Below are 17378 nucleotides of genomic sequence, written 5' to 3'. Positions count from 1 at the left end.
TTATTGTTGCTATTGCTCTTGTGTCAGGATTTTGGCCAGAGGTCAAGTGGAACAACAAGAGAAGATGCTTTTCTTCTTGCCCTGATCAGAAGAGAACTCAGATCACGCCCTTTGAGTTCTGGCTTACTAGAAAAATTTCAAAAAGAGCTGAAGACCCTGGATCCTATCTCTTCAGGATTTCTTCTCCAATCTCAACTGAGCCGCCTTTTCTTGAGGCATGAAGTCCCTCTACAGTTACCAACAGTCAAGATCCTTTGCCAGAGATTTTCTAGGAGGGACTCTCCAGAAATGGTACAGCCATGTTGCTATTTTAAGTGTGGGTTCCTTTTGTTTATTTTATTTGTACCCACCAGAGTAATAGAATTAAAAGGTTAGTTTCTTTCTTAAAAATAACCTTTACTATTGAACCTTAAGACACAAAGCTTATTTTTATTCATATGTGGAAATTTCTAGTCAGAATAGACAAGAACAGAAAATAGTTTAAGGTCTCTTAGGGCTACTTGATTTCTTTTTCAAAGACTTTCCTGTCCTGGCTTTCACTGGCTGCTCCTAGCACTACTGGGGTGGTTACAGATTTAGGATAATGGGCTCACTTGAATCTCATTGACAAGTTGGTCAGTCTGTAAGTTCTGAGATAAGAATGGTGAATTTGACTAGGATGTATCAGGACAGTTCCTAGAGAATTAGAGGTGGGGGGTATCTTTGAAATATAATATGACCACCATTTTACTAATTAGGAAACCGAGACCCATAGTGGGGTAAGGAAATCGTGCAGTGCACCCAGAGAATTAATGGCAGACCCAGGGCAGAGATAAAGGCTCCCCACTGACAACTCCAGGGTTCTTGCTCTGAGCACTGCACTTTCCAAGCTTACGTTTGTGGGTGGATACAAAGCACAGTCCAAATGCAAGCAAATTCTAGAGGAATATATTCTACAATAGGAAAAAGTAATAGCAGTGGGTAAATCATGAGTGAGCATGTGCTGATAGAAAACCAGGCCAGGGCACCTGGGTGGCTCAGATGGTTAAGTGTCTGCCTTTGGCTCAGGTCTGATCCTGGGGTCCTGGGATCAAGTCCCACATCGGGCTCTCTACTCGGCAGGGAGCCTGCTTCTCCCTCTGTTTCTGCCTCTCTCTCGCTCTGTCTCTCATGAATAAATAAAATCTTTTTTTAAAGATTTTATTTATTTATTTGACAGAGAGAGACACAGCCAGAGAGGGAACACAAGCAGGAGGAGTGGGAGAGGGAGAAGCAGGCTCCCCACTGAACAGGGAGCCCGATGCGGAGCTTGATCCCAGGACCCTGGCACCACGACCCAAGCTGAAGGCAGCCACTTAACTGACTGAGCCACCCAGGTGCCCCAAATAAATAAAATCTTAAAAAAAAAAAAAGAAAAGAAAAGCAGGCCAAAACCAACCTTATAGGGGTAATATGAGAATTTAGCAATATAATAGATGCAAATTCCTGGTCATGAGCTTAGCATTTAGTAGGTACTCAAATAAATGTTAGTTTTTTTCTCATGCCCATCTCTAATCCACTATAATTAGTTGTATATTGATGGTAGGTATTTAGTGATACAATGTCAGTACAACCACTGTGAATCTTCAGTTCCATCAAATTCTCTGGCCTGAGACCAAGTTTATATCAGAAACTTATATAGCTTCACTCCCCAAATGTTACCTCCTCCAGCACCCTGGAGTTGCCTGCCCACCAGAGTCCCTAGGATGTCATCCAGACCAGCAACGGAAATGGACAACATTCCCTCAGTCCTTTCCTGGGGGGGGGGGGGGGGGGGAGTGTATGTGGGGGAGGGGGGTCCTTGAGATTCTTCATTTAGCTTAATAAAGCTTTGTCCTCAAATAATTTGAATATATCTGCTGGATATATCTAAATATAAGCCTATATTTTATATAATAAGTATATAAGAGATGTGAGAGAGAGAGAGAGAAGCTAGAGGCTAGTTTAGGCTGTAGTAACAAATAGCCCCAAAGTGGCAGTGGCCCAAAACAACAGAAGTTTCTTTCTCACTTACATTTCCATAATAAGTCAGTCACTGTCATTTATCTTAGCTCCGAAATCCAGGCTGATGAAGCAGTGACTCTGGTGTATTTTTGGATGTGCTGGCAGAGGGGGAAGAAAGAAAGCTCTGGAGCATCTCGTGTGAGCAGTTTAATCCTCAACCAGAAGGAACACATGTCACTTCTGCTCACAACTCATTGTCCAGAAATGTTCCCATAGCCCTACCCAACCACAGGGCAATCAGGAAGGGAGAATAATAGGAATATTTGGTAAAGAGCACTAATAATTATTATACTCTATTTTTAAAACCAGTTAAAAAACTTTCAATGAAAGGTTTTTTTAAATATTTTATTTATTTATTTGAGACAGAGAGTACAAGTGGGAGGCGCAGAGGGAGAAGGAGAGAGAATCTGAAGCAGACTCTGTGCTGAGCTCAGAGCCCAATGCAGAGCTCGATCTCATGACCGTGAGATCAGGACCTGAGCTGAAACCAAGAGTTGGATGCTTAACCAACTGAGCCACCCAGGCATCCCTTAATAAAAGTTTTTTTATTAAAACATTTCCAAAACCTCTGTCTCAACAGGCATTTCACTTATGGGCTTTTCTTTCTCTTACATGTACACTAAATGAGGATGTTCTGTTTTCCTATTGGATTTTCAGGTGAATTATGGAAAGCTCCTCTGGTTTTTAAGAGCTGCAGCTTTAGATGATCCACAGCAAAGCAAAGAAGCTGTGGGCAGCAACCCCAGGAAATCTCAGGGTTGTCATCATCATGGCCAAAGGTACTTTCTTTCTTTCCTTGGGCATAGTGTTCCTAGACTTCTAGAACTGGACGTGATTTTAGAGGCCATTCACCCGAAAAGCTCACCCAGTGTAGAATCACTGTGCCCTTCACCTCATGCTTATCATTTCCTCTCTCTCTCTCTCTCTCTCTCTCTCTCTCTCGTAGACAGGCCAGCACAGAAAGTTACTTGCACCAGTTGCATAAGTTTCTTGAGATCAAGCATGTGTCTTTTTTATGAGGTTGCCACGTGACAATGAAAACCCTCATTATAGAATAAGAAATGATCGTATACTGATGCAGAGCTCCAGTCTATAAAGTGTGATTCCAGAAATATGTTTGGTCAATGAACTTCTGGCTTACAGGCACTAGCAAAGAAGGGTTTCAGGTACCAGAATCAATAATGTAATCTCAAGGGAAATAAATGACACAAAGTAAAAATAGGATGTGAGGAATATCTTTAGAGAGGAGGCACAGTAGAGCATGATAGTCCCTGTGTTCTCCAAGAAAGTTGACAAAGTGCAGTGGTTAGGAGCATAGCCTCCATTACCAGAAGCCTAGGCTCAGTTCCTGTTTCTGCCATTTAATGGCTGTGTAACCTTGAGCTAGTCACTTACCTTCTCTGTGCTTCCATTGTGAAATGGAAGCCATAAGAGATTTCCCTTCACTTCATAGATTTGGAGAGTAACTTAATCAACGCAAAGTTCTTAAAAACAGTATCTGATACATAGGAAATGCTATATAAGAATTTTTTTTATTATTATTTTTAAACTATCCTACCAGAAGACACTCTTTTCAGTTACAAATAATGGGACACAGTGGTTAAGAGCCACGGTATTGGAATTCATCACTTCACTCTAGGAAAATAGTTTCCTAGAAAAATGGCCCTGGGCCAAGTGTTGGACTTGCTTCCTTTCTACAGTGTGCCCTTTTCATGCCTTTTTATATTCATTGAATACCAGCTGCTTGCCAGGGACACCTTGCCGGGCATAGTGAATTCAGAGGTTGGCAAGGCCCAGTCTTTCCCTCAAGGCTCAAAGGGCAAAGAAAGACACTGCCAGGTGGGTACACCAGTCAAATATCTGGGAGCAACTGTCCTATGGAGGGCTGTAAAGCCCCAGAAATATTTAATAATCAGCAACCACACTTCATAAAACACAGACAATGAGATCTGGGCCCTGTGAGGTGCCATTGGCAGATATGGGTCTTAATGAGTCCTGGACAGGAAGGCGTTCCTGAGCCCTAGACTACGTTATATCTCTCAGTCTCTCTGTGGTATGGCCCCACAGTCCTTTCCCTGCCTGATGGCCACTGTATTTGTAATTGCTAACTTGACATTTGAGGTTAGTAATAGTGTCTGCCCTGGCCAGCTTGGTGTCCAGCATCGTTCCCGGCACATGGGAGATGCTCAATGAATACTTTTTTAATGTAATTGGTACCTCCAATTATCCACTTGCAGAGACATCTGGATACCTACTCTATAAAAATGGTGCACAAAGAGATCACTTTGAATTCATCGGAGAAGGTGCTGCTTGATACAAACCAGACAGTGTGTTTGTGGAAGTGCGGAACTGATGGCCTATAATGAACCCAGGCTCTTTGTTAATTAACGTGCTGCTCAGGAAAAGGCCCTCCCGTGTTCTGTCAGGTAGAGCCTTTAATGGGGCAGCTCTGTGATGTTTAAAAAGCCTCCAGCATCACCTGTGGCAACAGCTCTCCTTACCTAAGTTGGACCAGATGAAACCACCTCCCACAGCAGGTTTCCTAGGAAACCCCACCAGCTGAAGCAAATGGGTTCCATACAACTCCTGCCCATTTCATACTTGCATTTCGGATACAGGGGCCAAAGCCTCATGAATTCCTACCCCCAGGAACTGGCATTGCAAGAAAAGGAAAGAGGAAGGAAAACTTGTGATTCAGATCTGGGACAGACACATCTGATTGGCAAGGTCTGGGTCATGGGCTCTCTCAGCAAAGAGAGTCTCGTAAAGCACATAGCTGGCATTTTCCTCCGCTAGACTGAGAGGCAGACTCCTGAGCTGGAGAACATTCTGAACTGGGAAGGAGGGTGCAGAAACTATATGACCCAAACAAAGACAAACAGCCACTCCTTCTGTCCTGTACCAAGCTTTCAGAAAATATGAGCTGTTAGGCCAAAACTCAAGTAAGAGTCACAGAGCAAAAAGAAGATACAGGGGCACCTGGGTGGCTCAGTTGGTTATGCGACCACCTCTTGATTTCAGCTCAGGTCATGATCTCAGGGTCGTGAGATCAAGCCCCACATCAGGCTTTGCGCTCAGCAGGGAGTCTGCTTGAGATTCCCTCCCTCCCCCTCTGCCTCCCCTTCTGCTTCTCACCCCACTCATGTGTGCTCCCTCTCTCTCTCCCTAATACAAATAACAAAATTCTTTAAGAAAAAAAGAAGATACAATATGACCTCTAGTAAAAGTTTAATACATATAAAAATAATTAATTCCAAGTACTGTACAAGATCCCCAGGAAATAGTAAAAAATAAAACAGACTTGAGCCACGTCTGATGGAGCAGTCTAGTAGGGAAGTCAGACATGAAACAATAGCTAAAGAAATAAAGATGTGATTGCAACCTAAGGGAGACTTATTTAGGAAAAGAAAAAGGAATTATGAAAGAGCTGATCAAGCATGGGGTGCTGGAGCATCACTGAGGGCCAATTAGGAGCACCACTTCCCAGATCGTCTTTCAGTGACATCCTTTTTGTAGTTTGAAGTCGGCCATGGTGGGAGTACTTAAACCGTGAAAATTAGTAATGCCACAAATCAGGGCATTATCTTGGAGAGCGGGTTGTTAAGTTTACTGACACACCACTGAAAGGAAGCTGATTTACAGGAGTGGAGGTTGGGAGATGTCAGAGACTGTCCCTGTAGGGAAGTGGCATTTTACATTGAGACAGTGGAAATTAGAAAAAGCTTCACTGCCAAGAAGATAGTTCAGCTGGATCTGGAATGACACATCATTTGAATGCTAAATGAGTAAACATCTCAAACTAGTTGCATAAAATAAATGACTATAACACTTTATCACCCTTGGGTTTTCACCTATTATTTAAAGTAACAATAGTCAGTGAGATAAACCATCGTAATAATTACAAACATTTGCAAGATCATTATTCCCAAAACTTTTCTCGGTTTTCTAGATAAAAATTGCAGAGTCAAGGATAACACGGGAAGTTCACTTGATTCAAGATTTCCTTCTACAGAGGTTCCATGGTTATAGGGGATCTGGCAGGATCCACTTTGCTTTGCCTATGGCAAGGGACAGTTTGGAAGTTTGATTTGCCATCAATAATTATCTGGGCTTAAGAGAAGTAAGATCAAGCAGCTAAAGTAAACTACTGTGGTCACTTGTAATTGTTCCTCTCAACCTGGAAAAAAGAGTGAGAGTGGATTACAAATTTTGGTTTCTGTTCTAGCCAAATTGGTTGGTGCCTCCTGGAGAAGACTCTAGTGGTCAGTAGAATGGAACAGATTGGAGATAATCTAGGAAATCTCTATGTGCAGACCCCATGACCAGGTTCCTGAGACTTAGGAGACCTTACTGGGTGGGTTCTCTGGGTTCACGGTGTATGTCAGGGCTGAGAGATGTGGTATGAAAACATGCAGCGGCTTTGGGTGGATCATGTTTTCACAGGCTTTCCCCTGCCCCTCCATGCAGTATGGCTCCTCGAGATGCCAGCTCTCGGTCAGAAGTGGGCAAAAACCTGTTGGAGATCCTGATGGCACTAAGGACAACCCATGGAAAACTCGACCTAGAGGGCCTCAGTCTGAGTTTCCGGAAAGAAGACCACTCTTTCTCCGGTTCCCTACCCCCACCCAAGGTAACGAAAATTAGAGTTCCGATGTGTTTGTCTCCAAAGCCTACCTCAAGGTCTAACAGAAAGCTCAGTTATGATCTGTGTTCTGCCTGTGGATAACATTATACAATTGTTTGTTTTCTGTGCCTGAGAGGAGAAAAACAAAAGGAAAAAAGAATTGTAGAATATGCAGAATTGGTCCAGGAATTACTTATGCTGGGATATGTTCTATGTTAATAATAGAGAATAGGATAACACCCAAATAATATTTCATAATGGAAAACAAATATTTTTTCCAAGGCCAAATGTTCATTTCTCATACCCTCTACCAGCTCAGTGACATTAGCATGTGGTATCCCATTCCTTAGAACACCCAATTTTTAGGAACTAATGTGATTTATTGCTGATAGAGATTAGCATGCTGTTTTAGAGCATTAACAGTGCAGACGTGTTTTATGGAAGAGGATCCAGAACCATATAAACTCAAGTGTTGTCTTTAGCCAAACAAACCCTAGTCATGAGGCTACCTTGTATACAGGAGAAATAATAATTATGACTATTACTACAATTTCATCAACAACAACTTGTCACCACCAGACTTTATTGAGTTCTTACTAAGTGCCAAGCACTGCACTAAATGCTTTATTTACATTCTCTCATTTAACATTTACAGATAACTACAAAATCCAGATAGATGTTATAATACCCATTTAATGAAAAAGACGGAGTCTCAGAGAGGCCAATTGAATCACCCAAGGGCCACAGCTAGCAAGCAGCAGAGCCAGGGTTCAAAGTACAGTAGAGTACTGGATATTGAGGGCCAGAATTGGAACTCCAATCAGCAAAAGATATCTGGAATTATCCATTGAGTCCAGGATATAAGACTTAGAATTCCAGAGGAGTAGAAGGGATTTATAATTGCAGGGGGGAAAAAAGAAAGAAAGTGCTATAGAAAAGATTGGAAAATGCCTCTTATCTAGGTAAACAGGGGTTAGAATTGAGAGAATTAAGAGGAGCATATGACATTCTATTAAGAAAGCAAGGACAGAGGATGCTGGAAGTGGATTCTTATTCCAGGACAGAAGCAGCTTTCTCTGTGCTTTCATTTACACAGTCAGCTAACCATGCAAGGGCAAAGGTAATGATAGTATGTACATGTGTGTGTATGTATGTGAATATTACACATGCAAGTATGTTTCACTGGAAAGAGGGAGAGAGCACACTGCAGGAGATTCCACACAACATAAATGGCTTTTATTGTGTACATAATATCAGTGGAAATAGAATAAGAAGCAGCAATTCTTTGTTAGATTGGAAATTACATGACACCATCAATGAAGCTTGAATGTTCTCAGGTGATACTAGTAGAATAAAACATAAATAACATGAATCAAAATAAATTTGCTTAAACTCTTTGAGTCGTCAGACTTTTCAGCTGGAAAAAAAAAAAAAACTGGGTTTCAAATATCTATATCCTGCATCTATTGTGAGGATTAAACAAAATAAGTATGCGAAGGCACTTAACCACGCTAATATATGAGGCACTCAGTAAACACTAGTTTCTTTTTCTTCTAATAAAAAAAAAATCAGTATTTGGTTAAATTATTACTCAAAACAGCCCAAGGAAGGAGGATATTTCCAGGGTCAAGTGATGGCCACATTGAGCACTGGCTATCAGAGCTGGCCCTGAAAGCTTAAATTTGTGGTTCATATCCAAGGAAATGGGGCACATTTTCCTTGAAGCTGGTCTGTCTCTCTTGAGCCATCTGGCATCTCTTAAGACATCTGGAACTCACTCAAAGTATATTGCAGTCTGGGAGGCATGTGAAATAGAATTCTGTTTCCCCAGAACGTGAGACAAATTGAGGCCCAAGGGACATTGGATACAAAAAGCAGCAGCAGCTGCGCCCCCACATTCATGTTCCTAGACATAGGACTTCACGGTAGACAGGGAAAGGCTATGAGTTGGAAGGGCTTCTCTTTTTGAACAGCAATTCTTAATCTCCTTGGAGTGTAGGGGAAAGAATCACAGACTTCCTTAAGTTTCTCATGAAATCTATGCACCCTGTTGTGCCCCTGTGTGTGTTTTTTTTGGGGGGGGGGTGCCATCCTCACAGCCATTTCAGAGGGCTCACAGATCATCTGTAGGTTCTCAGATAAATAAATGCAGTCTTGAAGGATAATCTGTGGGTCTTGCCACTTAAATGAATGAAATTTTGCCATTCTCAAAGAATAGTCTAAAAACATGTCAAATATCTACCATCCCCATTCTGTGGACTCAGTCCTCCTGTTCCTCTAGCCCATCTTTGATGCAATGATGGATTCTGGCAGGATTGCTGAGGCAACGTAGATCCACATCCAGTGTTCTGAGCACTATGATAAGCCACTAAGGACAAGAGACTATTATGATTTCAGTTCCTGAGTTCTCCAGGAGCTCAGGGGAAAGATGACATTTTAAACATGTCACAGTTTTGTATGACAAATGCAGTGATGGCAGTAACTTGGAACACAGAGAAAGAACAACAAGCTAGCCTGGCTTAAAACCCCTCCAAAAAGATGATGCAAATACTAAATCTTAGAGGACAGGTGAATTTGGCAAAGAATTAGGAGGAGGGGCAGAGGAAGGGATGGGAAAGGTATTCTAGGTAAAAAGAACAATGTGAAACAGGACTGAAATGAGAGAGAGCATGGCTAATTCAGGGAACTGGAAGTCATTCATATAGACAGAATATAGTGGGTGTGTGGTGGCTGGGGATGGTGGGAGATGCTGCCCAAGTTGATGTTAGAATGGAAAATAGGAGCCAGTTTATGAAGGGTCTTTCTAAGGAGCTAAACTTTACCCTGAAGACCCAAAGGGATCATCAAAAGATATTAAACAGTGAATGATATGATCAAATTTGAAATTTTAAAAAAGCAGTCTAATGGAATATGAAGAATTAGAGGTAAAGAGACCCTTTAGAAGGCTATTCCAATAATCAAGCAAGAAATTAGGAGGCTTTAAACCAGGCCAGTTAACAGGAGAGATAGAGATATTAAGGAGGTAGGAAAGTAGGTCTTGGTGACTAACTAGATATGGGCCCTGAATTAGGGAGAATCAAAAATGACTCCCAAGGTTCTGGCCTTGGCAACTTGGTGAGTGGTGGTACCATTCTCTGTGATAGAAAAGAGACAAGGAGTAGCTTTGGAGGGGTGGAGGATGGGATGAGGAGCTCAGTTTTCAATACATTGTTCTGGGTTGAGAGATTAAAGCTAAATAATGATTTAAAGGTCTTCGATATACAGTTGAAGCCACGGGAGTAGTTAGGGTTTCCCAAGGACACAATGGAAAGTGAGAAGGGAAAGTAGAGGAGGACACTGTAGAAGAAGAGAAGCCAACAAAGGAGACTAAAAATAATCACAAGAGGCATGGGAGTGGTCAAGAAAGCCAAAAAAGAGATTTATAGAAGGATGGCATGATCAGTCATGTTACATGCTGTGAAGAGACCAATAATTGGGACTGAAAAGTACTCATGCAATTTCAAACCATGGAAGTTACCAGTGACTTGGCAAATACAGTTTAAGTACAGTGATGGGGTAAAATGCAAATGGAGCCTTAAGTGGGAAGAGAGGAAGTTGAGAGAGCATCTGTGTGCCACTCTTTCAAGGAGCATTTAGGGGAAATGAATATTTATTTCACATGTCATTTTCTAAATAACATAGACATTTTATTTACATTTGATTAAAAAACATTTCCTTACTAAACAGAAGAAACTACACATAATGAAATGTTTTCTTTTTGAACAAGGGTCATCATTATGAATATTCAAGCTTTAAACAATTTTAGTAATAATCCTGAATAACACTAAGTTGCCAGAATTTTCTGGTAGATGTTTTTTTTGCTCCTTTATAACTGTCAGCTCTTAGCAGCCATCAATCAATCTGCTTCTAGGAACCCTGATGTACTGTTTCTAATCTGCTATTCATTTTAGCCTAGAGCAAAACTCAGTGTTGCCAGAAGTAAATGAACTGTTTTTAGAACAACCTCTTACACTGATGTTTAAAAATATATTAATATGCTGTAATCATGAACATAATTCAATTCTTATTTAAGGAGTAAAATGGCATAATGTGACTAATTTCTACCTCTCTAAATTTATTTTTGCCAATCTCTGCCCATACACACTCTACTCTTTACTGTCTTCAACTCTTTCATTCAATTCCTTGTTCATCTACGTATTTATTTGTTCAATAATTATTGATACTTCATTTTTCAACACGGTGCTAAACAAATGGTGATTGAAAAATGAATGAAACACAGCTGAAGCCCTCAGTAATCCCGTGTCTTGTAGAGAAGCTCTAGTGACCAGATCATTACTGCCCAGCCAGGAAAAGGGTATAAAACTATAGTAGAGTGGATAATGTCAAAATATATGCAGTTTCTAAAAAGCACCATACTCTTTCTAATCCATTAATCACACATGATTTTCTTCTGCCTGGAATTTTCCCTGACCCCTTACTCTTCTGGTAAACTCCTACTCAGTTTTGTATGTTCCAAACTGATGATCTTTTTTCCTCTGTTAAGCATCGCTGACAGGACTCCTCTATACCTAGGAAGTAACATGTACAAGTTTTGAACCTAGATTGGTTGTTTGTTTCCTTACATAAAGATAAACAAAGATTAGTTTTTTGTCACTGTTTTAAAATCTAGGTTTTATACATTATTCAGCTATGTTCAGACCAACAGATCAGGAGATGATTGCCACGGAAGAGATAGCTTGTTAAACACAGTTTCCAAGGCAAGGGAGCATGGCACACCCACACAGACTCTTCCAGAAGCAGCAGGGCTAGTCAGGAGGCAGAGGGGATAAGGGGAAAATGTGGGCAGGAGCCCTTATGGTGGAATGGACAAGGCAGGGTAAGCAGGTTTAGGATTGGTTAGTTTGGATAATTTCAGTGAGCTCTGGGGCATAGGGGCTATCCCTAGGTGCCTAGTGTTTGACCCTGGGGCAATAAGGGAAGGGAAATAGTGGCCCCAGGGTGAGAGCCCTCCCCTGCCATAAAAAGGAGGTTGGTTTGCATATGAAAGAAAAACACACTTTAAAGCCAGTCCTTTACCCTCTCTAGGAATTGGCTAGCCCTGGGAGGGGCAATCACTCCAGGGTCAGCACAGCCCTGGATGTCAAATCATCAGAGTAAAAAAACATGCATAATACAATCACTATACTGAACTTCCTCTCAAAGTAATAATAGTAGCTACTGTTCAGTCCAAACACAAATTAGACATCTTTTTCTTTACCCTTTCCTTCCTTCCTTCCTCCCTCCCTTTCCTTCCTCCCTCCCTTCCTTTCTTCTTTCCTTCCTTCCACACCTTCTTCCCTTCTTTCTCCTTTTCTTGTTTTCTCTCTCCCCTTCTCTCCCTTCCTATCATCTCCTCTCATCCCTCTTTCCTCTCTCTCCTTTCTTCATCTCTTCATTTCAACAAATATTAATCAAATGTGTACTAAAAGCGAGGCATTATTCTAACTGCTTATTTTCTCATGTAACCCTCACAGAACTCTAGGAATTAGAAAATACTAGTCTTATTCAGTAGATAAAACATTGGGCACAGACAGGTCACCCAGATCACAGACAACAGATCTAGTGTCCAAAATAAATCCTGTTTCATTCCAAAGTCTATGTTTAAACATTATGCTAGGGGTACCTGGGTGGCTCAGTTGGTTAAGTGTCCAACTCTTGATTTTGGCTCAGGTCATGATCTCAGGGTTATGAGCTCAAGCCCCACATGAGGCTCCACATGGAGCCTGCTTAAGATTCCCTCTCTCCCTCCCCCCCTCCCCCACTTCCTCTGCCCCTCCAACCCCCACGTGTCTATGCTCTCCCTCTGTCTCTAAATATATATATATATATATATATACATGTATATATATATGCTAAACACACAAAACATGCTATCATATCCCTAAAAGTCTGACATGTTTGAATCTAAGTGTCACCCACCCACCAACCTGAGAACTGAACTGATTTGTCAGCTAGACTCAGAAAATATTAAATATCTGGGAAACTACAATGACACTTTATTCATTGATCCAACAAAAATTTATTGGACATCTGGTTTCTAGACTAAGTTCCATCATTTATGAACTGTGTAACATCAAGGAAGTGACTTAATCTAAGTCTTGGTTTTGTCCTATATGAAATGCAGATAGCAATATTGGCCATGCTAATACATCAAGCTTGTTTTATAAATCAAAGGAAATACACAAAAATGTTTTGCAATTTACCTGTATAATAAGTATGTATAACTTCTAGGCCTTGACCACCCATTCCATTGCTGGCAAAAATTTAAGATCAACATTTCAAAGTTCATTGGCTTCGAGCAATGAAATATACCTCTGCATCAATCAAATAAAAATTTATTTTTATTTTAATTTTTTACATTTTAGTTCCAGTATAGTTAACATACAGTGTTATGTTAGCTAAAATTCAAATCTTAACTTCATTATAATGAAACCCCAAATCCTTTCTTACTTTGCAGGTCAGGGCTATATGTGGAAAGCATGGATTATATCTAACTTTGAGTCTCCTGGAAACATTGCTAAACCATCAAGATTTGGGTTACCATGGTGAAATAAAGTAAGTTGATTTTTTATTCACATAGTCCTCTATTAGGATACCAAACACTGAGATCTGTCTTTAGAAGTTTTATGTGTGAAACAATCAATTTATTTTTTTAATTTTTTTTATTATGTTATGTTAATCACCATACATTACATCATTAGTTTTTGATGTAGTGTTCCATGATTCATTGTTTGCGTATAACACCCAGTGCTCCATTCAGTACGTGCCCTCTTTAATACCCATCACTAGGCTGACCCATCTCCCCACCCCCCTCCCCTCTAGAACCCTCAGTTTGTTTCTCAGAGTCCATAGTCTCTCATGGTTTGTCTCCCCCTCCGATTTCCCCCCCATCATTTTTCCCTTCCCGCTATCTTCTTCTTTTTTTTTTTTTTAACATAAATGTATTATTTGTTTCAGAGGTACAGGTCTGTGATTCAACAGTCTTACACAATTCACAGCACTCACCATAGCACATACCCTCCCCAATGTCTATCACCCAGCCACCCCATCCCTCCCAGCCCCCAATTTCTTTTTTTTAAAGATGTATTTATTTGAGAGACAGCACACACATGAGTGGGGGAGGGGCAGAGGGGGAGGAAGAGAGAGAATCTCAAGCAGACTTCCCACTGAGCATGAAGCCTGATGCAGGGCTTGATCTCATGACCCTGAGATCATGACCTGAGCTGAAATCAAGAGTCAGACGCTCAACCGACTGAGCCACCCAGGCACCGCTGAAGTAATCAATTTCATTACTAAAGATACTTAAGGAATGTTTGCTTATATTAACGACAGAGTCTTCTTGGTCATTGAAAGACAAAGCAGGAAACTTCAAATTCCAACCATTATAGACTATCAAGAGTCAAACAACTAAACAACAGGACAGAATATATGAAACAATGGTTTTCAGACATTTGACACCAGGCAGCACAGAACAGTGATTCCTAAAGAAAGAAAAATAAATGAGGTAAGCTAAGCTTACTGAACAAGAAGAGGAAATCCAGAGCCCTGAATTCTTCTTCAGTTAAAGAGATGGCATTTGGAGGTCAAGGCATAGGAGGCTAGAAGGCACAGTACAGAGTAGTGGAGAAGAGAGATCCCCAGAGAGTCCCCTCTGGAGATTCTAAAGAGTTGCTCTTGAGTGCTGGTTAATGTATCCATTTGAGGAAATTACCCAAGGTGGGGGAGGGGGAGAACAAAAGAAAGAGACAGAAAAATTTTTAGGTCTTGCACAAGGGTTGGGAATAGTTCAGATCAACTTAAAATAGACTGTTATAAATGTAAGCTGTTATATGTAAGCCTCATGGTAACCACAAATACACAAAAGATAGTGAGAAAGAAATCTACACATATCACTAAAGAAAGTCATTAAACCACAAAGGGAAGATAACAAAAGATAAAGAAACAGAGGAATTACAAAACAACCAGAAGGCAATGAACAAAATGGCAATAAGTACATACCTATCCATAATTATTTTAAATGTAAATGGACTAAATTCTCCAATCAAAAGATAAAGAGTGAATGAATGGATAAGAGAGAAACAAGATGTATCTATATACTGCCCATAAGGGACTCAATTCAGATGGAAGGATAACGCGCAGACTGAAAGTGAAGGGATGGAAAAAGATATTCTATGCAAATGGAAACCAAAAGAAAGCTGGGGGAGCTATAATCACATCAGACAAAATAGACTTTAAAACAAAGATAAAATGGAGATGAGAGAATTCATAACCATCGGAGCAGTACCACAAATATTAAAAGTCCTCAGGCCGAGGAAAACGATCATTTTGGATCTACACAAAAAATGAAAATACTAGAAATAGTGAATGTATGGATGAATAAAAGATACATTTCTTATTTAAAAAACTCTTCCAAAGAAAATTTACTGTTTAAAGCAAAAATAAGAATAATGCACTGTGAGGTTCATAACATAAGTGCAACATTTGGCAGTAGCATACACAGCTGCAAGGGGGAAATGAAAATGTACTTGATAAGGTTCTTCTTATCGGCCATGCTAATACATCAATTAAGTATTATAATTTTGTTTGAAGGAAGAATATAATGAGTTAAAGCGCTAATTTAAAAGATAAAAAGGAAGCATAGCATATTTAAATAATAAAAGATTAAAAAGAGGAAAAGGAAACAAGAAACAAGACAAATAGGAAATAAATATCAAGGTGTTAGATTTAAACCCAACCATATAAAGAATTACATTAAGTATTAATGATCCAAATGCACCAATTAAAAGGCAGTGACTTTCAGATTTCATTAAAAAAGCAAGACTCAACTGTCTACAATGAACCCATTTAAAATATAAGGACATAAGACATACTAAAAGTAAAAGGATGGAAATGATATACCATGCTAACTCTAATGAAATGAAAGCTGGCTTGGTTACATTAAGGTCAGACAAAGTGGATTACAAAGCAAGGGATGCCAAAAAGTCAATTCACCAAGAGAATATAACAAACCTAAATGTTCATGTCCTTAATAATATAGCTTTAATTTACATGAAGCAAAAACATAAAACTTAAAGGAGAAATAGATAAATTCACAATTGCAGTTGGAGAATATAATATCTCTTTGTCAGTAATTGATAGAATAAGGAGATAGAAAAGCAGTAATAATATAAAAAATTGAAAAAATGATCAAATAACTTGATATAAGTAGCAATTACAGAACACTCCATACAATAGCATAATACAAATTCTTTTTAATCATATATGAACTATTTAAAAGATAAACCATATTCTGAGCCATAAAACAAGTCTCAGTAAGTTTAAAATGATGAAATCATATAAAATATGTTTTCTGACCACAACAGAATTAAATTAGAAATTAAAAGCAAACAAACAAAAATACTGGAAATCTCCAAACATTATGAAACTGAACAACACACTTCTAAATAACCTATGGTAAGACAGAAAAGGGAAATTAGAAAATATTTTGAACTGAATTAAAATGAAAACACAACATACCTGTAATTCTTAGCTGTTCTCTATTTCTCACCTTTCCTATTCAATCCATCAAAAATTTATTAGTGAATCAACTCTATCTTCAGAATAGAAGACCAGAATCTGGTCACTTCTCACCACCTCTATTGTTACTTAACTACACTTCATTCAAGCTACCATTGTCTTTCTCCTGGATTAGTATAATAGCCTCCTAACTGAACTAGACTTCTCCCTTGCCCCTAGTTTATCCTCAGTACCATAGCTACAGTGATCTATTAAAACCTAGAACAGTTTATGTCATTGTTTTGCTCATGAAACTGTAAGAGAATCTTATTTCACTCAGAGAAGGAAAAAAAAGAAAAAAACATCCAAGTCCTTATAAAGAGTTCTACCTAATCTGCTCCCCCACTACTTCTCTGGCTCCATCTACAACTTCCTTTGCTCATTCTGTTCCAGTTACACTGTAATCCTTGTCTTTCTCACACATACCACACACATATCCACCTTAGCAACTAACCTCTGAATGTTTCCTCTACTTAAAACATTTTTTCCCATGTTAACTCTCTCATCTTCTTTATTTTATTTTTTACTCAAATGTCACCTTGTTCATGAGGCTTACACTAACCACCCTAGTTAAATCTGTAGTCTCTCAGCCCCTCTTCCTCTTAACCGGCTTTCCTTCTGCTTTCTTCTACACACTTACCAACTTCTAATGTATTTTGTGATTTGCTGATGTATGATGTTTATTGTTGTTATTTGTCAATCTCTGATAGACTATAAGCTATACTGCCAGGGGGCAGGCCGAGTCTTTGTTTTACTCATTGATGTATCCTGTGTCTAGAGCACTGCCTGGCACATATTAGAATTCAATAAATATTTATGAAATTGAACTGAACTAAGGAAGGGGTAGAGTCTCAAAATACTCTCAGGGATGTATGCAGATTTGCAAATTCTGACTAGTCCCTCTCATGGTCAAATTGAGGAAGGCCATTCCTAAAGACCTCATCAAAATCAGGTTCCTTGTGCTATACTCTCTCTTAGCACTCAGCTATTTTCTTTCCTAAAACTTATCATCGTTTGTAATTATACATTTATTTGTGTGATTTGTTACTTTAATGTCTAGATAGTCATCTCCATGCTGGCAGGGAATATGACTGTTTCCCTCACATTATATCCCCAATATCTTATAGGCCAGTACTTG

The 17378-nt window shown here is 39.6% G+C and overlaps 1 protein-coding gene across 1 annotated transcript in view; it reads left to right on the top strand.

The window, feature by feature from the left end:
- Positions 1 to 17378, top strand: part of C4H1orf87 (chromosome 4 C1orf87 homolog) — an 81161-nt gene that overhangs the window by 37329 nt on the left and 26454 nt on the right. The window contains exons 4-7 of the mRNA XM_021679942.1: positions 28 to 291; positions 2680 to 2801; positions 6490 to 6652; positions 13143 to 13240. Of these exons, the coding sequence (XP_021535617.1) occupies positions 28 to 291; positions 2680 to 2801; positions 6490 to 6652; positions 13143 to 13240 (647 nt within the window). The remainder of the gene's footprint in view (positions 1 to 27; positions 292 to 2679; positions 2802 to 6489; positions 6653 to 13142; positions 13241 to 17378) is intronic.

Source organism: Neomonachus schauinslandi, chromosome 4 (genome assembly GCF_002201575.2).
Source record: "Neomonachus schauinslandi chromosome 4, ASM220157v2, whole genome shotgun sequence".
NCBI lineage: Eukaryota > Metazoa > Chordata > Mammalia > Carnivora > Phocidae > Neomonachus > Neomonachus schauinslandi.
This window is presented reverse-complemented; position numbering and strand designations above follow the sequence as displayed.